Here is a 24,643-nt window from a genome sequence, read left to right as displayed (position 1 = left end):
TATTAAGTAAGTATATTTAGAAGGTACATATTTATGAAATGAGAATTTGATTTGAATCAAGTTAAATGACGATTTTTGAGGCTAATTTGTAAAACGTTTTTTTTTTTTTCTTGAAGCTTGCTTGTCTCCATTGGTAGCAGTTACGTACACCTAGAGAGTAGGCCTAAATTTGTAAACCTAGGAGAATTTCAGATTAGCACGACCCCTTGTAGCACCGAGACGTGACAAATTTAAATTTCTCCTCAAAAATGGTGGATGTGCCGGAATGGTAATTATAAAAAAAAAGAAATATTTGCAGCTGTAAAGCAGAATTACCTTCTTGTTATGTTCTGCATTTGCTTGTGCCATTTAACCTCATTTTAGTGCATATGTATGCACATATTTTGTAGTCAGTGCATGTAATCCGAGCCTAAGTAGCTGTCATACGTAGCAACCGCCACTTCTGCAACTAAAGCCGCCTCCCCGCCGCCAAAATTCGAAAACCCGCCACAGACGCAAATCCGAAAAGACGCATCCACTTTGTAACTTTAAAATGCAAATGTGCTTCCGCATTACTTGTGACTCGCGATCCAATTTCCTTCTTCTGGTTTACATTACCGGCAAGCCGAACACATACTTTGTGCCACACTTTCAACTTTCTGCATGCTTAAGTGGGGGTAATGGCGGGGCGAGCTGCTTCCTACTCGACTGATACGTCTTAATGTTTAATAGTGTTGATTAACACAACGCCGAGTTGCGAAGCGAACGCAAACAAGCCTCGACGGTCTGGCAAGATGAATTATTAAATGCATTCGTCACCCAACTGTTTCTCGTCTAACACAAGTTTGCATGAATAAATTACGTCTTGCTGTTCGATGTTTTTAATATCGCGTCTCGCGATGAGGACGTCGTAACATTTTTCAGACAACTTCTCCCGGAGGGATCCAATAAAAGTTGGTTAAGAAATTCTATTAATCTCGAACGGAGAGAAAAATCGACTCGCATGCCAGACGTGGACAATGAGGCGATCGCCCGGATTCGAGGAGTTTTCGGTATGTTGGGAGTAGTTAAAAGTTTCGGAATAACGTAATACGAGGTACCGAGGGGCGGCGGGGGATTCGGTGCTTTCGCTTTCAAGTGGAATTTTCTGCGAGGACTCGGACATTTCGTGAGGTTTTTGTCTTTGCACTGAAAGCATATTCGACTCTAAATATATCTTCAAATATTCAAGAAAAGCACGTTTTAATGCACAAAAATAAAATGTTTATTTACGATTTTAATTCAAGTTGTGTATGTTTTGTGCAGGTTCAAGATGTTTATGTAAAAGATTAAAACTTAAAAAAAAAACACAACATACTGTAAGACTATCCATTCTGCTTTGTCTATTATGTTGTCGAAAATGTGCATGTCGCGTAAAATTTCAAACCAAAACCTACCCCACAATTACACTTTAATCGGCTAATTTCACCAACTCTGAGCCACACTCCGCTCGCCCTCAGCTTTCCAATAAAAACTCGCCGCTACCCAGCGTCCTCTTGTTTATTGCAATTCAAGAAACGACACGCAATTGGCGTTCCTCTTCACTCTCTGTCAATACACGGCCAAATCCAAACTCCACTTCAAACCGGAGCTTCCGAATGAATAATTCATCGAGCTTCCCACTCAAACCTCTATATTTTTGCCATTTCCTCTCATAAGCTTTGTTCCTTTGCTAATTTCTTTCGCCGGCATGTGTTGTTTCTTTGAGCCGAGCGAAGGCGGACGCGTCGGGGTGAATTCTGATGCGAACCGCTCGGAAAATTATACGTTGATTAAATACAAACACGGGCTATATTAATTTTTTCGCCGGAATGTTTCCAACGAAAAATATAACTTGGAAGAAGCGAACCGAAGGTGTTTGTGAAGCAAATAAGCAAGGCAGATATCGCCGGAATGCCATAAACGTCAGCGTAAGGCCGCGTTTCCTAAAGCTACCCTAACATGACATTTATTTTACGGTTCCGTAATGCACGAACTAATTCGCATCGTAGTTTTTATTCGTCATAACTCAGTCGAAGGTTAGATTTGGACTGACACCTGTACTAAATTAAATTAACTTTCAATCGTACATTCAGGGAAAGAAGCCAAGGAAATATTTATTCTAAATTCAAAATCTCTCCTTCAAAAAAATTAATTAAATCGTCGTACCCTGCTGATCAGCTCCTTGTTTCAGATCCGCATCTCCTCGAGCCCTCTTTTGATGTTGCGTCGCACAGCTAAATCATTAGGGGGTTTCCCGGCTTCGTTAGGGCGAACAAAGCCTTCCGATTTTCGGAAAATCTCCCGAGTATGTGACCAGAGGGTCGGCAAATTGAATAAAGTCTCCCGATTTGTGTATTCAGGTCTCGTTTTGTTTCAACAGAGACCCTATAAATATTTCACCTCGATGATTTTCCCCTAGGTGAAGACGTGTATCTTTTGCGATGTTTAGGTTGAGGTTATTTGCAAGAAAATCGCTCGAGCGGAACCGAAAATATTATTTCTGCGGTGCCGGAGCGGCGGCTGTGTTTGCGCCCGGGAGGCGGCTTCCGGGGACAGATTTAGGCCGGCTGCGGGGCGAACCGTCCTAACAAACTTATTATTAATTAATGCGATCGGAAGTTCGGGGTCTAAGTTGTTCGGTTTATTTGCGCGGGAATTTGTTCTTTGTTTGGCGTGGGATTAATTAGGGCGAGGAGTTCGTAGGTGGGATGAATAATTTAGAAGTGGATTTAATTGGCGAAGAAGTGGCGAAGGATTGGGGGCCCGCCGCCTCCACCTAATTCAACAGGCTCTTTTTCTGTTTATCTTCTCTTGGTAGGTTGTTGGAATGAGTCAAAAGTTTCGATATAAGATTTTAAGGTTTCTGAAATACATTTACAGATTTTTAGAAAGACGATATTATTTCATCGTGTTACAAAATTGCTGAATGAACAATTTATTTGAGAATTAACAGCAAACCATAATTTTATTAGGCTGATTTTTTGATTTTGATGGTGTTCTCAGCAATTAAATTTAAAGAGTTGTTTTGTAATCTGTGATTAAATTTTGCCATTTTAGCGCAATTTTCAGGAAAGAAAATACTGAATATGAAATCAAATACTTTAATACAAAATTCACCAGAGTGAAAAAAAAAAACAAATTTTATAATTTTTGTTTAACTAAGTCCTGTCTAAATAACATTAAGGCAACACATACTTATTCGTTAGAATAGGTAACCAAAAAAATAAATTACTATAAAGCAGGAATGGTTTATTAAATCGTGGTTATTAGTTCGTCTACTATCCACATGATAATTTTAAAGTAGCCTACTGTTGGATAGTTTCGGAAGTTATCTAAAGAACGATAAAAAAAAGTTCTGTTGACGCACGATTCATTCTACAACTTCCAAGTTTCAAGATGAAAACAATGAGATTTTGTTTAAAAGAGTGTTAATGCCTTTGGTGTTTTGTTTCTGAAAGAAATTAAAAAACCGTGGGGGGCCTCTGGTACTTTTTAGAAACTGCCCATCGCTCTGAAATCTAAATACGACGTGTCTAGAGGTTATCATTACCCTGATAGATCGCTAACGCAACTGTACCTAAACCCACAGCGAGTACTCATCCCAAAATTTTCAATTGAATTTTTTTTTGTCATAATTTCTGTAGTTTGTACCAAATTTTTTCGTTTTTTTTTTTTTAATTGAATGAACTTGTCATTATTTGACATGAGGATAACCATAAAATCAGTTTTAATTATTGCTCTCTATTTAAACCCTTTAGTTGCAGGACTACAATGCTACAGATGTGTTTCTACAGCATCTTTGCACCCTGTATTAGCAAACTGTTCGAATCCAATCAAACAACAATGCGGCGATAAAGTAAACGAGTGCTACCACATAACTCAAGGTGGCGGTAAGAAGAATACCCCATTGTCAACAACCCCCATTAATTTCTCATCATTAGCAGTCTTCAAGGGCTGCGTAACGTGTCCCAGCATGATTGAGGGTTGCTTCAGACCTGGCCAAGTGTTAGGAAAAGTATGCAAAATTTGCGACACCGATTTGTGCAATCTAAATAAAGGCAACCCGAGCAAGCATCAACCCACAATTTTTCTTTTAATTGTAACGTTTCTTTTGACAGTAAAACAAATGCATTGTTAAAAACTTTATTATAAACAAAATAAACTATTCTTCCCAACCCCACAAACCCTTGCTCTGCTTAATCGTGTCATTGTTTTCTCTCCTAGTTCGCGTCACTGCGCTTGCTTCACCTTTAGCGACACACTTTTTCCTTTGCATTTTTTTATCTTTGCTCATTATTTGTTTCCTGACTCTGCTTTTGATTTCTTCTGGAGGAATAGTTGTGGCTGAAGATCTGACGCTTCCACTTTCAAATCTCTCAAAAGAGTCATTTGATTCTTGATCTGAGTCTAGTTTAAAGCTATGTTCATTCTTGATTTTCATTTTGTTAAAAATTTCATCTACCGAACAATCTTGTACTTCTTCTTTTGTATCTTCAGGATTATTTTCCTCTGGTTCTTCGTCAGACTTTACTTCAACATCAATACCTAATTCAAGATTAATGTCCCTGGCCATTTCTTTTGTAAATCCTGAACAAAGTATTTCAGCATCAAGAGCATCTGTCCTTTCAATGTCACTAAATTTGGGGTACAATTCACTCTCATAGTCAAAACGCTTCTTAAAGAATGTCCTAATACAGTTAACATCTCTATTGAAGAACCTGAAGTAAGATTAGGGTAAATTAAATAGTCACAAAATTATAATTACTGTACATTTCAGCATTTTCATGAGCTGTTGACACCATCTGGGGAAAATCTATGATAACTGGTTTCTCATCATCTTTAATCATTATATTGAATTCGTTAAAATCGCCATGAATAACGCCACTGTCTGCAAATCGTACAATTAAGTTCATTAATTCATCATAAAGAGCCTCAACGTCGTCCAAGTCCATGACGTGACACCTAAAAGTTTTAAAACTTACACAAGCAGTAAAACAACAAAAAATAACTTACAAAGGTTTTCCTTTCACTAATTCCATAATGACACAATGCCTATTAAAATCTAAAGGTTTAGGTACTGGAAATTTTCGGTCATACAACGCTTTCATGTATGCAAATTCTTTAGTGGCTGATATTCGTGACAAATACAACCAAGAAGCTGATTTCCTGTGTTTGTGATAATCTCTCTTATTTGTAACATTGCGGAAGCAGACACGGCCCAATCTTGAAAAAACCAAGATTTAAAAAAAAACAAAAACGTCAATAATAAAACACCACCTATGTAGTTTCAAACACAATTCTTCCCCCTCAGAACTAGCAACAATGTAAATGTTACTTTCTTTTCCAACGCCAATTTGATTACCAAAAGATCCAATAACTTCTCGTCTTGTTAAAGAATGTAGAGCTAAATAGTCATAACCCATATTGGTTAGGCGATATCCATCATCTACAAAACAATAAGAAATGAAATCAACACTTCTTCGAATTTACGTAACCCACATTTTTTTCCTCTTTCATAACTCAGTAAACCGTGCTTGCACAAATCACGGAGTAATTTATGGACACCTCCATGCTGTAAACTGGCAATGGATGCTGCTAGAGGCCCTGGAACTAGTTCGTGGTTTTTCATGCCCATTTCAATCTAAAAAGTGAGGTTAGGATGATGCAACGTAATGATAAGTGGTTTTACCGCTGTCAGGACACGAAAATCCTCGCTGGTGAGGTACCTCATAATTGCTACGTTCAGCTTTCCCATTTTTTATGTCTTGTATTAGTCTAATTGGGCGAAAAAATTCATCAACACATGTTTACAAATAGGTTACATTGTCAAAGCTGCCGAGTGTCAATGAATGAACTGGAATGAACTGTTTGATGCTTGAGTTAGTGATTTCAGTAAAATCCCTAGTTCATATAATCACGTTCATACAGCAGACAGCGCAGTTTTAATGAGTACGTTTACACAATTGACATTTTTTGTGTTAACAAATTAAAATTTGACGGATGTTGATTTAGTTTCAAGTTGACGTTACAATCTGTTTTTTGATTTCTGTTCAACTAATATGAAATTTATCAATCCTCATTTACTTTGATAAACGTATATTTGGCCCATTTATATATCAAAAATTAAAAGACTGTTCAGTGCTGATTACCTAGAATAAAACTACCTAAACCAATTGTAGCTTAAATTTATAAATGAAAAATTGTAATGCACACCTAAAAATATAGAAAATAACTATAACGTGATCAACAATTATTATTGTTATTAACAAATTTTGCTTTCTAAGGTGCTTTAAAATTACATATATATGCGCCACAATTTGGATCAAGCAGCACAAGAAAGCTTTCTCAAAATTGGTTAATTTTATTACCAACTCAAACAGTATTTGTTGATCACGCTGTAAATTCTCGTTTCCGATTGTTTGTCAGCTGTTTGTTAAACATTTTATTAAATAAATAATCCTCGAGCTTTGGGCCACGATTTATTTTGAAATTTTAGGTACTTCTCGGTATGGTTGTTATAATGGTAGAATAAAACTCAAAATTTTTTCATTGGTTTCAGACAAGAAACTGCAGGTGTTTTTTTTTATTATGAACCTGTAATCACCCCACTTTTCGTTGCTAAACGTTTTCATCTAAATCGTTTCTTAGAACGTCAAACAGACATTTGCTAACAAAAATTTTGAATTAGATTTTTTCCAAATTATCAGTTCGCCATGCACTGAACACATTCGTTGAACTACTGTCAATATTTAAACGTCAAAACCAAGTTTCAGTTGGAGATCTAGCGTTAATGTGATAAGAAAGTTCCTCCAACATGGGTGCACCATCTGGTAATGCCGAAAACGGAAAAAAACTCTTCGTCCAGCGGTGTGCTCAGTGTCACACAGTTGAAAAAGGTGGCAAGCACAAAACAGGACCGAATTTATCCGGTATCATGGGAAGGAAAACGGGTCAAGCTGTAGGATTCGCCTACACTGACGCCAACAAAAACAAAGGTAAAAATTGATGAAGCTATACAGTAATCGCACAGATTTTTGTAGGGATTACATGGACCCGGGATACGCTCTTTGAGTATTTAGAAGATCCGAAGAAGTACATTCCGGGGACGAAAATGGTGTTTGCCGGTTTAAAAAAACCGCAGGACAGGGCTGACCTTATTGCGTATTTAGAACAAGCCACTTAGTAGTAGTGCTCATTTTGCTTTAATATAATAAATAAAACCTTCTGTTTTTTTCTGTGGTATTGCATTGGGTGAAAACATAAAAAATAAATAAAGTTTTTCTGACAGATCTAACTCCTAAATACATCTTTATTTTTTAGCTTAAAGATATCTAGATTTAGTAGGGGTACATAATGTGCCATAACTTAAAATTCGTGTTAATCGGAGACTTCTTGCATCGCGCCCATCACCTTTCACCTCGTTTGCTCTAATTTTCTTAAATTTAGTCATATTTTCGATTATGAATATCTACATAGCTGCGATGATCCTGGGTCATATCCGTATCACCCCAGCCCCAAACTTGCTCGTCGTGGTCGTGATGACCATGACCAGAATTTGCCATTATTTCATCTAACTCCCTACTACCATCTCCTGTTCTTTTCGCCCTTCTCAAAACCATTTCTTTGGACACAGTTTTAAGATCGTAAGCCCACCCGATGGCTGCCATCAAGTCCAAAAAGCTCGTGGTTAAGTTAAATCTGTACTTCCCCAGCTCTCCCGTTCTGTAATCCCAAGGGAATGTATGATGGTAGTTGTGCCACCCTTCACCCCCAGTTAGAATAGTGAGAGTCGGTACTTCAACCGGACAAATATTTCTAAAACCATCTTTGAGATTCTCAAGTCCTAGCTAACACATATACGTACTTATCATAAGGTTTGGTACCATAAACATGGGCGTAACTATTAATAAGGAACGTGATGTTGGTACACAAGCAGTACCTCAACATGGTACTTATAAAAAATGCATTCTCGAACGTTTCGCCCCAGAAGTGCCACGGAATCGCCGCTGGTAACAAAATTCCGACCACTGGTGCGAAAAACACAAAGTAGTACCTGAAACGAGACTTGAGTCTTTGGAGATATTACAAATAGTCGTATGTACTTCTTTTGGAACATTAGTGCTTTGTCTGCGTGCAAGTCACTGAAGTCCATCTTGTTGTACTTTTCCACAAATTCCGGTTCTCGTTCTAGGAACAACCACCCCACGTGGGAGAAGAAGAGACCACGGCGTGAACTATGGGGGTCTGCGTCCGTATCTACGTACTTGTGGTGCACTCGGTGGTCGGTAGCCCAGTCGTAGGCGTATTTTTGGAGGCTCAAGGTCTGGAAAATGACGAGGATCATTTTGAGGGGTAGAGTGGCTTTGTAGCTTTTATGGGCCCAAAGGCGGTGGCTGCCGGCTGTAGTACCAAGTAGACCCAGGATTAGTAGCAACCAACCTGGGAAAAAAAAAATGTAGATGTGATTACGATGGGTAAAGTTGTGCTAGTACGCTAAAACTTACTGTAAAATATTGTTTTCCATTGGGTGGTGCCAAACATTAGGTAAAATCCGTATAAACCTCCGGCGTGCATGAGTAAGTATAAGAATATGTTTCTCCAGACGATTTTCCATCTGTATTGACGTTGGAGTTGAGGCTGAGATTTACTTTGTACGGTTTGATGGTAATCTGTACGTGACTGTGGTGGCATCTTTTGCAAAAAAACAAGTGGATGAGAATTTTACTGCTACGTGTGACATTATTAAAAAAATCTAACCAAGAGCGTAGTTGCTTTTAAAATCAGTTTTGAATTTAAAGACACAAGTGAGATAATTTTTTTAGAACACCTAGTATATTAGTAGATAGTGCCTAGGATTAGTGGGGTAATAAATCATGTTGACAGGTGACGTTATCTTGACAGCTGTCAATCAAGATAACGATCTTAATGGATTTTTGACGTGTGCTGTCAATCAAGATAATGATCTTAATGGATTTTGATTACTCATAATTTAATTTTTATTCGCGAACGTAATTAAATTAATTATATCATTATTAAATTTAATTAGATCACTATGAATTTGATATCGGAATTAAATAATTTAAATTTAAATATATATTTTTAATTGTGTATTGCGGGTTGCATGCATATGTACATAAAGACGATAATGTTTTAAGATTACGCAATTGAATCAATGATTAAAATACTAATTACACCATCATTAATTCATTCTGAATATAATACGATTTGATGTGGGTTAATATCTGAAGCGTTTTGATAATTCTTTGATCGATTGCATTATTAACTAAAAATTAGATCGTAATGACCATTAGCCCGTGCCAATAGCTCAATAATGATGACGCACTCTATGCAAGCGACTCATCATCTACAAGCAGAGACTTGTTTCTGCATGTATTTTCTTGTTATACCCATTCTCCGAAGTCATTAATCACTAGCCCCACGGCAACATCTCATTATGATGTTTGTCCATTAGCTTTTTGTTATTAAAGACATACCGACGACGCACTTTTTGCAGACGAGTCATCATCTACAAGCACAGACTTGTTTCTGCATGTATTTTCTTGTTGTACTCCCTCTCCGAAGTCGTTAACCACTTTAATTTTTAATCGCGAACGTAATTGAATTAATTATACCATTATTAAAATTTAATTAGATCAGTGTTAACTTGATATAGAATTTAAATAATTTAAATTTAAATAGATATTTTTATTACCGAACAGCCGGTTTACATATTAATAATAATAATAATTATATTTATATACATACATACATATAGTTACACACATCACAATTCTACACCACTGTCGCCGTCGTCTTCTTCATCCGATAGTGGATAATATCGCTCTCTGACGAAGTGGGTGTAGTTGAATCTACCGCCCGTGAATCCAAGCTGTCTACCTTGGCAAACGAATCTCCGACTTGTTACAATTTGTACATTGCACCTAGCGCAATATACCTTCGCCAACGTATGGATGTGGCCTATCCACATTGGTCCTTTATGGTTTTTTGCACAAAACCGACATATAAATCTTTTGCGAAGATCATTTCTAGACGGGGCCTTCCGCCTGATGGAAAATAATATAATGCACAGATCTAGAAAAAAAGAAAAAAACTTATAAGAAATGAGAATAAATTACATTCTTAAAAACTTACTGTTGGCCATATCGTTCTCAGGAATAACACACGGTACTACGAAGCTGAATGAATAAGAGCGTCTGTATTTTCTAAAGTTTAAAGTAAAACTAATTTTTCAGAGGGATGACAAAGGGAGGGATAGGGTAACGACAGGTAGGTACGAGTCTTACAATTTTGCCGAAAGTTAAATTTTCTTTGTGAGTAACATTGGGCGCCACTATGCTAATACCTTCTCGCAGGTAATCACACAGAGAATGTTAAGTCCTCTAAGGTCTTGCAGAGACAATTACTTATGCACTTAAAGAAGTAGATGATGTAAAGTTAAGATAAGTTTTCTGTCTATACTAACAAAGAAGGCGCCAATATTGCATTACCCCTTTTAAATGCCTGAGACGTCGGTGAGTACCTTTTTCCAGATGATTTAACTAAGCCGACAATGTACATTGTTCCGTACATTTAAATATTTTTGAAGAAATGACTTTACATAGAAATGTTTCACTACCCAGCCACTTAGTCAGATCCCCAAATGATGGCACAGTGACTGTAAGTCCTGTCGCGACTTGCAAAGACGGGTATATTTGTTGTCATACAATGATAAGACAACCTTTCAGTCTAGAGTAATAGAAAAATAGGCGCCGGAGTGCATTACCGCAAATAGTTTTAAGTATCTGCGATGGACAAGTCGACGTTTATGGCATCTTTCATTTTTTCGTCAATTTAAGATGACACAGTCACTGTAAGTCCTGTCGCGACTTGCAAAGACGGAAATATTTGATGTCAAGCAATGATAAGAAAACCTTTCAGTCTAGAGTAATAGAAAATAGGCGCCGGAGTGCATTACCGCAAATCTGCGAAGGGCAAGTCGACGGTTTTTGGCATCTTCGTTTTTCAGACGATTTAACTAATTCGACAGTTATTTCGGATACAGATTTCCGTGTATTGAGTCATGGGTAAACGGCGCATGTACCATTTAGCTCTCGATAAATGCCAATAGGGTTTATCTGATTCCTACCACTTTTTTTACCCCACCCTCATTGGTTTTTTCTATATATTACCTTGTTTGCCTATTGTAGAATTATATTTTTTTAGTTTTGACAAAATTGTGTCTGCCGCTACGGTTTGTGATAGTGAACGTTAATTTGTGATAGTTGTGATTGTGTCAACGCAAAATGAATACAGGATTTGAAGAATTTTTGCAAACCCTGCAGATTGTTCAAATATTTACGATGTTCGCGAGTGGTTTTTTTGAAAATTTGAAAATTCTGCGAACTGTGCGGGATCATATAAATAATCGAATTATATATAAGGATGCGGTTTTGGACAACAACGATCGAAAGTCATATGGTCTTTTGTTAGGAAGAATAAGACAATTGGGTAAGTTGATAATAGCTGATATCCTAAATTAATTAATTAATTGATTTAAGAAAAAATTCTAAATAATATTATTATTTTTTAACAGAAATTTTCGAAGCCGAGAAGGACGGGTGCATCAATAATGTCGAGATTCAACAGAAGAATAACTTGGAAAACCAATTTCGCTCATTTATAGAGCATGAATCTCGCATTGCTACTGCCCATCAATCTTCACCTGATGCTAGTTGGTCCAGCGATAAGGCTGTCGTGAATGCGACTTTTTCGAACAATAGCACCAGTAATAATAATTCATACAAAACGCAATCAACTGATGTCGATGAAGAAGAAGCTAGCGTAGTAAATGTATCGACATCGACATGGTCAAAAGGTATGTTGAAAATGAACATTTATTCATAACAGCTAATAATACGGAACGTTTTAGGGGCTACAGAAGGTGACGAAAGTGAAACATCAGATGTTCAAAGAGGTGCAGGGGAAAGAAGCGATACAGGTAATAGAATATAATAACATTAATAAATAAGTGATCATTAATAATAATAACTATTATTATTTCGCAGTAAACGGAGATCACAAATATTTCAATGAAAAAGGCGAGTGTGAGGCGTTCATACGTAAATTTGGGCTAACGGCAAGACGGATGGAATTTTCGTTTAAAGATGTGAACGATGACGAGATACCACAAAATTGGTTGAAGGTATTTTATACAAAAAAAAATAAATAAATAAATATTAAAATTTACGTTTGTTTCAGAATGCGTTTCAAGAGTTACTTGATTATATTACCCGTGGATTTCAACCCACCAGCATGATTGGAGTGGTCATCGAAAATGAAGAATTTCCAGACAAACCTGCCGGAATTTCTTTTCGAAGACTATCACAGCTGAGCGCGGACGTGGTGATGGACATCATTAGCGCTATCATTCAAAGCAACGCTAGCTTTTTCGCTAACGATAAGATGACTATCCGCATAGATGTGATTGATATGCCACTAGGTAGAGGATTTTCCGCACTGGATGGTAAGTGCGTGAATTTTAAAGAATTTTGTATCGCAAAAAACAGCATTTTTGTTGTGGATGTGAACAATTTTTGCCTAGCGGCGTCTCTAATTGTTGCTATTGAGTATACGGCTAACGGTTGCAATAGAAAGGTGCTACAGAAATTTAAAACAAAAAAGGGTAAAATAGATTTGCTAAATCTAGCTCAGGCACTTTGTCAAAGAGTAAATGTTGATATAACACATGGGGGCGGACACGCTGAAATTCAGCGGTTTCAAAATTACTTTAAAGAAGATTATATAATAGTTGTTTATAATAAACGCGACGGAACGTCGGTATATTTTAAAGGGGATTATAATATCAACAAGCCGAGGATTAACCTTTTATTGGAAGATCAACATTATAATGTAATTTTAAGTTTGACTGGTGCATTCGCAACGCGATTTTTCTGCGAATATTGTCTGACGAAGTATTCCCAGCAAGAACGCCATAAAAATTGTCCGTTTAAATGCCCGTGTTGCCTAACGTCGCCTCCATGTAACGACGACCCAAATGTAATAAGTTGTAATATGTGTAACAGGGTTTTTAAAGGGGAGATTTGTTTAAATAAACATAAAAAAGCCAAGACTTGCGATCGTATAAAGCGTTGTAGTACTTGTCACGCCGAGATTACACCAAAAAACAAAAAAAAGAGTACTCACAAGTGTGGAAAAAAATTTTGTAACACATGCAAAGAGGATAAGGATATTAGGCACGATTGCTACATGCACCCTTGCAAAGTTACGCGTAACAACAATGAAGCACATTTTGGTAGAAATAATAATTTTCTTTTCATCTTTTTTGATTTTGAAACGAGACAAGAGAAAAAAATTGGTGAAAAATTGTTTCTGCATGAACCAAATCTATGTGTAACGCAGCAAATATGTAAAAAGTGCTTGTCGAACGATGATATGAGCGAAAATTGTGGTGTATGTGGTCAACGCCAATACATTTTTAATAATGAGCCTGTATCACAGCTCATGGAACACATTGCCAAAATGTCAAAGATTTTCGCTGTGACAGCCATTGCACACAACATGAAAAATTTCGACGGAGCTTTTATACTACAACACATTTTTTCGAATATATCACGCTGGCAGCCAAAAGTTATAAAGCAAGGTATGAAAATATTATCGATAACATGCGGTGGTTCGATACGGTTCATAGACAGTTTGAATTTTATTCAGCTACCACTGGCGTCATTTCCTAAAACTTTTAAATTAGAAGGTGGTAAAGGATATTTTCCTCATTATTTCAACACGTTAGAGAATCAAAATTACACCGGAGACATACCATCAGTCGAGTATTACGGTTGTGATGTCATGAAAAAGAACGAACGCAGAGATTTCATGGACTGGCATCGTCGGCAAGTTGCCGATAATTATGTATTCACCATGAAAAATGAGATAATAAAATATTGTGTATCCGATGTTGATATTTTGAGGAGAGGGTGTTTGAAATTTCGCGAATGTTTTACGGAGAGCTGTAATGTAGACCCTTTGTTAGAGTGTATAACTATTGCGTCATCATGTAATCTCGTATTTAGGAGAAACTTTTTAAAACCCAACACAATAGGTATTATACCTACAGGGGGTTATAGAGGTAGGGATCGGCATAGTAAGATAGCGATAGCTTGGTTACTATGGCAAGAGTATACATTGCAATGCCGAATTAAGCACGCTGGAAATGGTCCAGAGGTTCGTTTGCGAGAAAATATCGTGGTCGACGGATTTTGCAGCGAAACAAACACCGTTTTTGAATTTTCCGGATGCTTCTGGCATGGGTGCCCTAGATGCTTTCCCGATTTTGATTCTGAATTGGCCGACAGAAATGAGCTGATGGTTACGCGGTATGAACGAACTATATTTAAAAACGAACGCATCAAAAATAACGGCTATAATTTGAATGTAATATGGGAGTGTGATTTTCGTAAACAAATAACGGAAAACCGGGAACTAAAGCAGTTTGTAGATAATCATTTATTTTCAAAAAACACACCCCTCAATCCGCGCGACAGTTTTTACGGTGGTCGTACGAACGCGTCACAGTTATATTACAAATGTCAACCAGGCGAGAGAATACTGTATTTCGATGTTTGCTCGTTGTACCCGTACGTAAACAAGTACGGTCGGTACCCTGTCGGTCATCCTACAGCCATTCATGTCGGCCATCCAGAATGCGTAAAAGTCGATCTAAACAAAGTCCATGGTTTTATTAAATGTATTGTTTTACCACCTGTTTCGTTGTATCACCCTGTTCTGCCGTACAAATGTAATGGTAAATTAACTTTTCCTCTTTGCAAAACGTGTGTTGAAACCCTGTATGAACAAGATTGCCCGCACAACGACGGACAGCGTCAGTTTACGGGTACTTTCGTTGCAGACGAGTTGCGTAAGGCTTTGGAGTTAAAGTACAGAATTATCGAAATTTTTGAAATATGGGAATACGACACCGTAAAATACGACCCAGAAACTAAAACAGGTGGGTTGTTTTCGGAGTACGTAAACACGTTTTTAAAAATAAAGCAAGAGTGTAGCGGGTGGCCTACATGGTGTAATACAGAACACGAGAAAGACAACTACATTCGCGAGTATTACGATCGTGAGGGGGTTAAATTAGAAAAAAACAAAATATGCAAGAATCCAGGGTTACGTTTCTTGGCCAAATTAATGCTCAATTCATTTTGGGGCAAATTCGGGCAGAGACAAAATCTGCAGCAGACTGCTATCATTGATCAGCCTTACAAGCTGTTCGAAATGTTTGCATCACCCGGTCGTTGCGTCAATAACTTAACCGTTATCAACCCTGAAGTACTCCTAGTAAATTGGGAGCGCGTGGAGGAGGATATATTGGCTTCTAGCACCACTAATGTAGCTATCGCTAGTTATACTACTGCTTCGGCACGATTAGTTCTTTATCATTTTTTGGAAAAGTTGGGACGACGAGTATTATATTACGACACTGACAGTGTTTTCTTCACTGCCAAACCAGACGAATGGGTACCTGATACCGGCGACTTTTTAGGCCAGCTAACCGACGAATTAGCTGATTATGGTCCAGGTAGTTACATTACGGAATTTGTGAGCGGCGGACCTAAAAATTACGCCTATGAATTCTTGAATGCTAACAAAGGGATAATTGAGCCAGTGTGTAAGGTGAAGGGTATAACTCTACACTACTCCAATAATCCAAAAGTTAATTTTAACGTATTAAAATCGATGATTCTGGATAAAGAGGCTCCAAACGTGGTCGAAGTAATCGATAAACAAATTTTTAAAGATAAATTTTTTAATATATTAACGAAAGACGCAACAAAAAAGTATAGAGTAAACTATACTAAACGTCGTAGGTTAAGCAATTCGTACGATACGCTCCCGTACGGGTACAAAGGAGCGCTTTAGTATTTTAGCAATAATAATATGTACATCCCTGGAATAATGTTTTTTTAATTATATGTGTATACATTTTTCTTTTTTTTTTGTACCGTTAAATGTAAGTTTGGATGTTTATTTGTACGTAGTTATTTGCGAAATGATGTATTTACTAAAAATTGTGAAATAAATATTGTTTTTCATTCATACACTTTTTTTTTCGCCGCCGTCCGCGCCCCCCGCCGTCCGCGCCCCGACCGCGCCCGCGCCCGCCGTCCGCGCCCCGCCCGCGCCCGCGCCCGCGCCCGCGCCCCGCCGTCCGCGCCCGCGCCCCGCCGTCCGCGCCCCGCCCGCGCCCGCGCCTCACGCAGCCCATGTTTTCTTTGTGTTTGGTGTGTGAATAAAAGGAGGGCGGGCGGCGGGCGGCGGGGCGCGGGCGCGGGCGGGGCGCGGACGGCGGGGCGCGGGCGCGGGCGCGGGCGCGGACGGCGGGCGCGGGCGCGGTCGGGGCGCGGACGGCGGGGGGGCGCGGACGGCGGCGAAAAAAAAAAGTGTATGAATGAAAAACAATATTTATTTCACAATTTTTAGTAAATACATCATTTCGCAAATAACTACGTACAAATAAACATCCAAACTTACATTTAACGGTACAAAAAAAAAAGAAAAATGTATACACATATAATTAAAAAAACATTATTCCAGGGATGTACATATTATTATTGCTAAAATACTAAAGCGCTCCTTTGTACCCGTACGGGAGCGTATCGTACGAATTGCTTAACCTACGACGTTTAGTATAGTTTACTCTATACTTTTTTGTTGCGTCTTTCGTTAATATATTAAAAAATTTATCTTTAAAAATTTGTTTATCGATTACTTCGACCACGTTTGGAGCCTCTTTATCCAGAATCATCGATTTTAATACGTTAAAATTAACTTTTGGATTATTGGAGTAGTGTAGAGTTATACCCTTCACCTTACACACTGGCTCAATTATCCCTTTGTTAGCATTCAAGAATTCATAGGCGTAATTTTTAGGTCCGCCGCTCACAAATTCCGTAATGTAACTACCTGGACCATAATCAGCTAATTCGTCGGTTAGCTGGCCTAAAAAGTCGCCGGTATCAGGTACCCATTCGTCTGGTTTGGCAGTGAAGAAAACACTGTCAGTGTCGTAATATAATACTCGTCGTCCCAACTTTTCCAAAAAATGATAAAGAACTAATCGTGCCGAAGCAGTAGTATAACTAGCGATAGCTACATTAGTGGTGCTAGAAGCCAATATATCCTCCTCCACGCGCTCCCAATTTACTAGGAGTACTTCAGGGTTGATAACGGTTAAGTTATTGACGCAACGACCGGGTGATGCAAACATTTCGAACAGCTTGTAAGGCTGATCAATGATAGCAGTCTGCTGCAGATTTTGTCTCTGCCCGAATTTGCCCCAAAATGAATTGAGCATTAATTTGGCCAAGAAACGTAACCCTGGATTCTTGCATATTTTGTTTTTTTCTAATTTAACCCCCTCACGATCGTAATACTCGCGAATGTAGTTGTCTTTCTCGTGTTCTGTATTACACCATGTAGGCCACCCGCTACACTCTTGCTTTATTTTTAAAAACGTGTTTACGTACTCCGAAAACAACCCACCTGTTTTAGTTTCTGGGTCGTATTTTACGGTGTCGTATTCCCATATTTCAAAAATTTCGATAATTCTGTACTTTAACTCCAAAGCCTTACGCAACTCGTCTGCAACGAAAGTACCCGTAAACTGACGCTGTCCGTCGTTGTGCGGGCAATCTTGTTCATACAGGGTTTCAACACACGTTTTGCAAAGAGGAAAAGTTAATTTACCATTACATTTGTACGGCAGAACAGGGTGATACAACGAAACAGGTGGTAAAACAATACATTTAATAAAACCATGGACTTTGTTTAGATCGACTTTTACGCATTCTGGATGGCCGACATGAATGGCTGTAGGATGACCGACAGGGTACCGACCGTACTTGTTTACGTACGGGTACAACGAGCAAACATCGAAATACAGTATTCTCTCGCCTGGTTGACATTTGTAATATAACTGTGACGCGTTCGTACGACCACCGTAAAAACTGTCGCGCGGATTGAGGGGTGTGTTTTTTGAAAATAAATGATTATCTACAAACTGCTTTAGTTCCCGGTTTTCCGTTATTTGTTTACGAAAATCACACTCCCATATTACATTCAAATTATAGCCGTTATTTTTGATGCGTTCGTTTTTAAATATAGTTCGTTCATACCGCGTAACCATCAGCTCATTTCTGTCGGCCAATTCAGAATCAAAATCGGGAAAGCATCTAGGGCACCCATGCCAGAAGCATCCGGAAAATTCAAAAACGGTGTTTGTTTCGCTGCAAAATCCGTCGACCACGATATTTTCTCGCAAACGAACCTCTGGACCATTTCCAGCGTGCTTAATTCGGCATTGCAATGTATACTCTTGCCATAGTAACCAAGCTATCGCTATCTTACTATGCCGATCCCTACCTCTATAACCCCCTGTAGGTATAATACCTATTGTGTTGGGTTTTAAAAAGTTTCTCCTAAATACGAGATTACATGATGACGCAATAGTTATACACTCTAACAAAGGGTCTACATTACAGCTCTCCGTAAAACATTCGCGAAATTTCAAACACCCTCTCCTCAAAATATCAACATCGGATACACAATATTTTATTATCTCATTTTTCATGGTGAATACATAATTATCGGCAACTTGCCGACGATGCCAGTCCATGAAATCTCTGCGTTCGTTCTTTTTCATGACATCACAACCGTAATACTCGACTGATGGTATGTCTCCGGTGTAATTTTGATTCTCTAACGTGTTGAAATAATGAGGAAAATATCCTTTACCACCTTCTAATTTAAAAGTTTTAGGAAATGACGCCAGTGGTAGCTGAATAAAATTCAAACTGTCTATGAACCGTATCGAACCACCGCATGTTATCGATAATATTTTCATACCTTGCTTTATAACTTTTGGCTGCCAGCGTGATATATTCGAAAAAATGTGTTGTAGTATAAAAGCTCCGTCGAAATTTTTCATGTTGTGTGCAATGGCTGTCACAGCGAAAATCTTTGACATTTTGGCAATGTGTTCCATGAGCTGTGATACAGGCTCATTATTAAAAATGTATTGGCGTTGACCACATACACCACAATTTTCGCTCATATCATCGTTCGACAAGCACTTTTTACATATTTGCTGCGTTACACATAGATTTGGTTCATGCAGAAACAATTTTTCACCAATTTTTTTCTCTTGTCTCGTTTCAAAATCAAAAAAGATGAAAAGAAAATTATTATTTCTACCAAAATGTGCTTCATTGTTGTTACGCGTAACTTTGCAAGGGTGCATGTAGCAATCGTGCCTAATATCCTTATCCTCTTTGCATGTGTTACAAAATTTTTTTCCACACTTGTGAGTACTCTTTTTTTTGTTTTTTGGTGTAATCTCGGCGTGACAAGTACTACAACGCTTTATACGATCGCAAGTCTTGGCTTTTTTATGTTTATTTAAACAAATCTCCCCTTTAAAAACCCTGTTACACATATTACAACTTATTACATTTGGGTCGTCGTTACATGGAGGCGACGTTAGGCAACACGGGCATTTAAACGGACAATTTTTATGGCGTTCTTGCTGGGAATACTTCGTCAGACAATATTCGCAGAAAAATCGCGTTGCGAATGCACCAGTCAAACTTAAAATTACATTATAATGTTGATCTTCCAATAAAAGGTTAATCCTCGGCTTGTTGATATTATAATCCCCTTTAAAATATACCGACGTTCCGTCGCGTTTATTATAAACAACTATTATATAATCTTCTTTAAAGTAATTTTGAAACCGCTGAATTTCAGCGTGTCCGCCCCCATGTGTTATATCAACATTTACTCTTTGACAAAGTGCCTGAGCTAGATTTAGCAAATCTATTTTACCCTTTTTTGTTTTAAATTTCTGTAGCACCTTTCTATTGCAACCGTTAGCCGTATACTCAATAGCAACAATTAGAGACGCCGCTAGGCAAAAATTGTTCACATCCACAACAAAAATGCTGTTTTTTGCGATACAAAATTCTTTAAAATTCACGCACTTACCATCCAGTGCGGAAAATCCTCTACCTAGTGGCATATCAATCACATCTATGCGGATAGTCATCTTATCGTTAGCGAAAAAGCTAGCGTTGCTTTGAATGATAGCGCTAATGATGTCCATCACCACGTCCGCGCTCAGCTGTGATAGTCTTCGAAAAGAAATTCCGGCAGGTTTGTCTGGAAATTCTTCATTTTCGATGACCACTCCAATCATGCTGGTGGGTTGAAATCCACGGGTAATATAATCAAGTAACTCTTGAAACGCATTCTGAAACAAACGTAAATTTTAATATTTATTTATTTATTTTTTTTTGTATAAAATACCTTCAACCAATTTTGTGGTATCTCGTCATCGTTCACATCTTTAAACGAAAATTCCATCCGTCTTGCCGTTAGCCCAAATTTACGTATGAACGCCTCACACTCGCCTTTTTCATTGAAATATTTGTGATCTCCGTTTACTGCGAAATAATAATAGTTATTATTATTAATGATCACTTATTTATTAATGTTATTATATTCTATTACCTGTATCGCTTCTTTCCCCTGCACCTCTTTGAACATCTGATGTTTCACTTTCGTCACCTTCTGTAGCCCCTAAAACGTTCCGTATTATTAGCTGTTATGAATAAATGTTCATTTTCAACATACCTTTTGACCATGTCGATGTCGATACATTTACTACGCTAGCTTCTTCTTCATCGACATCAGTTGATTGCGTTTTGTATGAATTATTATTACTGGTGCTATTGTTCGAAAAAGTCGCATTCACGACAGCCTTATCGCTGGACCAACTAGCATCAGGTGAAGATTGATGGGCAGTAGCAATGCGAGATTCATGCTCTATAAATGAGCGAAATTGGTTTTCCAAGTTATTCTTCTGTTGAATCTCGACATTATTGATGCACCCGTCCTTCTCGGCTTCGAAAATTTCTGTTAAAAAATAATAATATTATTTAGAATTTTTTCTTAAATCAATTAATTAATTAATTTAGGATATCAGCTATTATCAACTTACCCAATTGTCTTATTCTTCCTAACAAAAGACCATATGACTTTCGATCGTTGTTGTCCAAAACCGCATCCTTATATATAATTCGATTATTTATATGATCCCGCACAGTTCGCAGAATTTTCAAATTTTCAAAAAAACCACTCGCGAACATCGTAAATATTTGAACAATCTGCAGGGTTTGCAAAAATTCTTCAAATCCTGTATTCATTTTGCGTTGACACAATCACAACTATCACAAATTAACGTTCACTATCACAAACCGTAGCGGCAGACACAATTTTGTCAAAACTAAAAAAATATAATTCTACAATAGGCAAACAAGGTAATATATAGAAAAAACCAATGAGGGTGGGGTAAAAAAAGTGGTAGGAATCAGATAAACCCTATTGGCATTTATCGAGAGCTAAATGGTACATGCGCCGTTTACCCATGACTCAATACACGGAAATCTGTATCCGAAATAACTGTCGAATTAGTTAAATCGTCTGAAAAACGAAGATGCCAAAAACCGTCGACTTGCCCTTCGCAGATTTGCGGTAATGCACTCCGGCGCCTATTTTCTATTACTCTAGACTGAAAGGTTTTCTTATCATTGCTTGACATCAAATATTTCCGTCTTTGCAAGTCGCGACAGGACTTACAGTGACTGTGTCATCTTAAATTGACGAAAAAATGAAAGATGCCATAAACGTCGACTTGTCCATCGCAGATACTTAAAACTATTTGCGGTAATGCACTCCGGCGCCTATTTTTCTATTACTCTAGACTGAAAGGTTGTCTTATCATTGTATGACAACAAATATACCCGTCTTTGCAAGTCGCGACAGGACTTACAGTCACTGTGCCATCATTTGGGGATCTGACTAAGTGGCTGGGTAGTGAAACATTTCTATGTAAAGTCATTTCTTCAAAAATATTTAAATGTACGGAACAATGTACATTGTCGGCTTAGTTAAATCATCTGGAAAAAGGTACTCACCGACGTCTCAGGCATTTAAAAGGGGTAATGCAATATTGGCGCCTTCTTTGTTAGTATAGACAGAAAACTTATCTTAACTTTACATCATCTACTTCTTTAAGTGCATAAGTAATTGTCTCTGCAAGACCTTAGAGGACTTAACATTCTCTGTGTGATTACCTGCGAGAAGGTATTAGCATAGTGGCGCCCAATGTTACTCACAAAGAAAATTTAACTTTCGGCAAAATTGTAAGACTCGTACCTACCTGTCGTTACCCTATCCCTCCCTTTGTCATCCCTCTGAAAAATTAGTTTTACTTTAAACTTTAGAAAATACAGACGCTCTTATTCATTCAGCTTCGTAGTACCGTGTGTTATTCCTGAGAACGATATGGCCAACAGTAAGTTTTTAAGAATGTAATTTATTCTCATTTCTTATAAGTTTTTTTCTTTTTTTCTAGATCTGTGCATTATATTATTTTCCATCAGGCGGAAGGCCCCGTCTAGAAATGATCTTCGCAAAAGATTTATATGTCGGTTTTGTGCAAAAAACCATAAAGGACCAATGTGGATAGGCCACATCCATACGTTGGCGAAGGTATATTGCGCTAGGTGCAATGTACAAATTGTAACAAGTCGGAGATTCGTTTGCCAAGGTAGACAGCTTGGATTCACGGGCGGTAGATTCAACTACACCCACTTCGTCAGAGAGCGATATTATCCACTATCGGATGAAGAAGACGACGGCGACAGTGGTGTAGAATTGTGATGTGTGTAACTATATGTATGTATGTATATAAATATAATTATTATTATTATTAATATGTAAACCGGCTGTTCGGTAATAAAAATATCTATTTAAATTTAAATTATTTAAATTCTATATCAAGTTAACACTGATCTAATTAAATTTTAATAATGGTATAATTAATTCAATTACGTTCGCGATTAAAAATTAAAGTGGTTAACGACTTCGGAGAGGGAGTACAACAAGAAAATACATGCAGAAACAAGTCTGTGCTTGTAGATGATGACTCGTCTGCAAAAAGTGCGTCGTCGGTATGTCTTTAATAACAAAAAGCTAATGGACAAACATCATAATGAGATGTTGCCGTGGGGCTAGTGATTAATGACTTCGGAGAATGGGTATAACAAGAAAATACATGCAGAAACAAGTCTCTGCTTGTAGATGATGAGTCGCTTGCATAGAGTGCGTCATCATTATTGAGCTATTGGCACGGGCTAATGGTCATTACGATCTAATTTTTAGTTAATAATGCAATCGATCAAAGAATTATCAAAACGCTTCAGATATTAACCCACATCAAATCGTATTATATTCAGAATGAATTAATGATGGTGTAATTAGTATTTTAATCATTGATTCAATTGCGTAATCTTAAAACATTATCGTCTTTATGTACATATGCATGCAACCCGCAATACACAATTAAAAATATATATTTAAATTTAAATTATTTAATTCCGATATCAAATTCATAGTGATCTAATTAAATTTAATAATGATATAATTAATTTAATTACGTTCGCGAATAAAAATTAAATTATGAGTAATCAAAATCCATTAAGATCATTATCTTGATTGACAGCACACGTCAAAAATCCATTAAGATCGTTATCTTGATTGACAGCTGTCAAGATAACGTCACCTGTCAACATGATTTATTACCCCACTAATCCTAGGCACTATCTACTTATATTTTTTATTCATAGCAGAGTTTTTAATATAAATACTTACTTTTGTAACTTTTCTTCTTTACGTCTGATTCTCAAACGCTAACAGCAAATGTCTGAAATTTTATTTTCGTACGTCTTAATATACTCTCCTTTCCATGTGTAATTCATATTTCCCTGAACAATAGTTTCCACCAACCTTAGCTAGATTTACGTCTTTTGATGGAATATTCATCACTTTGGCGATTACGTATCGCAAACAATTTTTTTATTTAAATATAAGAATACTGCATTATTAGAAATTTTATCTTTGGAGACCTTGTTCACGACACTGTTAAAAACAATGTGTAATTCTGAATCGTTAAATGAAGTATGCGCAGAACTGTTAAGGTAACAAGGTCAAAATTATTTAATTTTTTCTAGAATTTTTACGCTGTTAAAGAAGTGTTGGTGAAATCATAACTTTAATCTAAAAACCGGCCCTAAAACTGTTTGTTTTTAGCACCAATTATTTCACTACGTTACTGGAAGTATTAAAACTTGTCTCATTTTAAACTTTAATTAGTGTATAGATTTTTCTAAAAAAGCTTTTGATTATTATAATTAGTTGTTACTTTAAGCTAAACTAAGCCTCAATGGTGATAAATAGTTATATATTTCTATCAGGATTAACTTTTACTAATTTAATTAAACACATTTTACGGTAAAATTTAGTGGAGACGCCACATTATTAAACACCCTTAGTAATTGAAAGTATGCTATGAAAATGTTAAATACACACTTCCTAGAAAAGAAATATTGACCTTAAAGTCGTAGTTATGGTTGCTAATATTTTTATATACGTAACATTAACTTTGATGCAAGCAGGCTATTTTTAACATTATTTTGAACAATGTAAATGATTAGGGATTAAC

General features: G+C 37.3%; 7 protein-coding genes and 1 long non-coding RNA gene across 8 annotated transcripts; 4 read left to right on the top strand and 4 right to left on the bottom strand.

Annotated features, from left to right (window-relative positions):
- Positions 1 to 790: 790 nt before the first annotated feature.
- Positions 791 to 4,121, top strand: LOC135143029 (uncharacterized). The gene is made up of 3 exons (XR_010282663.1): positions 791 to 1,031; positions 3,759 to 3,890; positions 3,942 to 4,121. It is a non-coding gene; the product is annotated as an uncharacterized LOC135143029 (long non-coding RNA).
- An 8-nt stretch (positions 4,122 to 4,129) lies between these two features.
- LOC135143028 (serine/threonine-protein kinase RIO2) lies at positions 4,130 to 5,850 on the bottom strand. Its single transcript, XM_064074855.1, has 6 exons — positions 5,690 to 5,850; positions 5,500 to 5,641; positions 5,278 to 5,446; positions 5,014 to 5,223; positions 4,771 to 4,962; positions 4,130 to 4,718 (listed from the first exon to the last, which is right to left on the bottom strand). The coding sequence occupies exons 1-6, from the start codon at positions 5,753 to 5,755 to the stop codon at positions 4,163 to 4,165; spliced, it is 1,335 nt and encodes a 444-aa protein (XP_063930925.1). The 5' UTR covers positions 5,756 to 5,850; the 3' UTR covers positions 4,130 to 4,162.
- A 788-nt stretch (positions 5,851 to 6,638) lies between these two features.
- Positions 6,639 to 7,247, top strand: LOC135143020 (cytochrome c-2-like). Its single transcript, XM_064074845.1, has 2 exons — positions 6,639 to 6,995; positions 7,041 to 7,247. Exons 1-2 carry the CDS (start codon positions 6,815 to 6,817, stop codon positions 7,181 to 7,183), a joined length of 324 nt encoding a protein of 107 aa, XP_063930915.1. The 5' UTR covers positions 6,639 to 6,814; the 3' UTR covers positions 7,184 to 7,247.
- Positions 7,248 to 7,360: 113 nt separating this feature from the next.
- LOC135143021 (acyl-CoA Delta-12 desaturase-like) lies at positions 7,361 to 24,011 on the bottom strand. The gene is made up of 5 exons (XM_064074846.1): positions 23,794 to 24,011; positions 8,505 to 8,691; positions 8,103 to 8,439; positions 7,865 to 8,053; positions 7,361 to 7,815 (listed from the first exon to the last, which is right to left on the bottom strand). The coding sequence occupies exons 2-5, from the start codon at positions 8,689 to 8,691 to the stop codon at positions 7,443 to 7,445; spliced, it is 1,086 nt and encodes a 361-aa protein (XP_063930916.1). The 5' UTR covers positions 23,794 to 24,011; the 3' UTR covers positions 7,361 to 7,442.
- LOC135143032 (uncharacterized) lies at positions 9,776 to 11,163 on the bottom strand. The gene is made up of 2 exons (XM_064074857.1): positions 10,153 to 11,163; positions 9,776 to 10,092 (listed from the first exon to the last, which is right to left on the bottom strand). Exons 1-2 carry the CDS (start codon positions 10,160 to 10,162, stop codon positions 9,785 to 9,787), a joined length of 318 nt encoding a protein of 105 aa, XP_063930927.1. The 5' UTR covers positions 10,163 to 11,163; the 3' UTR covers positions 9,776 to 9,784.
- On the top strand, positions 11,155 to 15,942 carry LOC135142994 (uncharacterized). Its single transcript, XM_064074817.1, has 5 exons — positions 11,155 to 11,508; positions 11,594 to 11,875; positions 11,930 to 11,998; positions 12,066 to 12,202; positions 12,259 to 15,942. The coding sequence occupies exons 1-5, from the start codon at positions 11,304 to 11,306 to the stop codon at positions 15,940 to 15,942; spliced, it is 4,377 nt and encodes a 1,458-aa protein (XP_063930887.1). The 5' UTR covers positions 11,155 to 11,303.
- Positions 16,646 to 21,433, bottom strand: LOC135142993 (uncharacterized). The gene is made up of 5 exons (XM_064074816.1): positions 21,080 to 21,433; positions 20,713 to 20,994; positions 20,590 to 20,658; positions 20,386 to 20,522; positions 16,646 to 20,329 (listed from the first exon to the last, which is right to left on the bottom strand). Exons 1-5 carry the CDS (start codon positions 21,282 to 21,284, stop codon positions 16,646 to 16,648), a joined length of 4,377 nt encoding a protein of 1,458 aa, XP_063930886.1. The 5' UTR covers positions 21,285 to 21,433.
- On the top strand, positions 21,425 to 22,812 carry LOC135143030 (uncharacterized). The gene is made up of 2 exons (XM_064074856.1): positions 21,425 to 22,435; positions 22,496 to 22,812. The coding sequence occupies exons 1-2, from the start codon at positions 22,426 to 22,428 to the stop codon at positions 22,801 to 22,803; spliced, it is 318 nt and encodes a 105-aa protein (XP_063930926.1). The 5' UTR covers positions 21,425 to 22,425; the 3' UTR covers positions 22,804 to 22,812.
- Positions 24,012 to 24,643: the final 632 nt, after the last annotated feature.

The sequence above is a fragment of the Zophobas morio genome, unplaced genomic scaffold (assembly GCF_036711695.1).
Source record: "Zophobas morio isolate AGI-343-1 ecotype UQ-CSIRO unplaced genomic scaffold, CSIRO_AGI_Zmor_V1 ptg000057l, whole genome shotgun sequence".
In the NCBI taxonomy this organism is placed as follows: Eukaryota; Metazoa; Arthropoda; class Insecta; order Coleoptera; family Tenebrionidae; genus Zophobas; species Zophobas morio.
The sequence above is the reverse complement of the archived record's forward strand: the minus strand, read 5'-3'. Positions and strand labels throughout refer to the sequence as shown.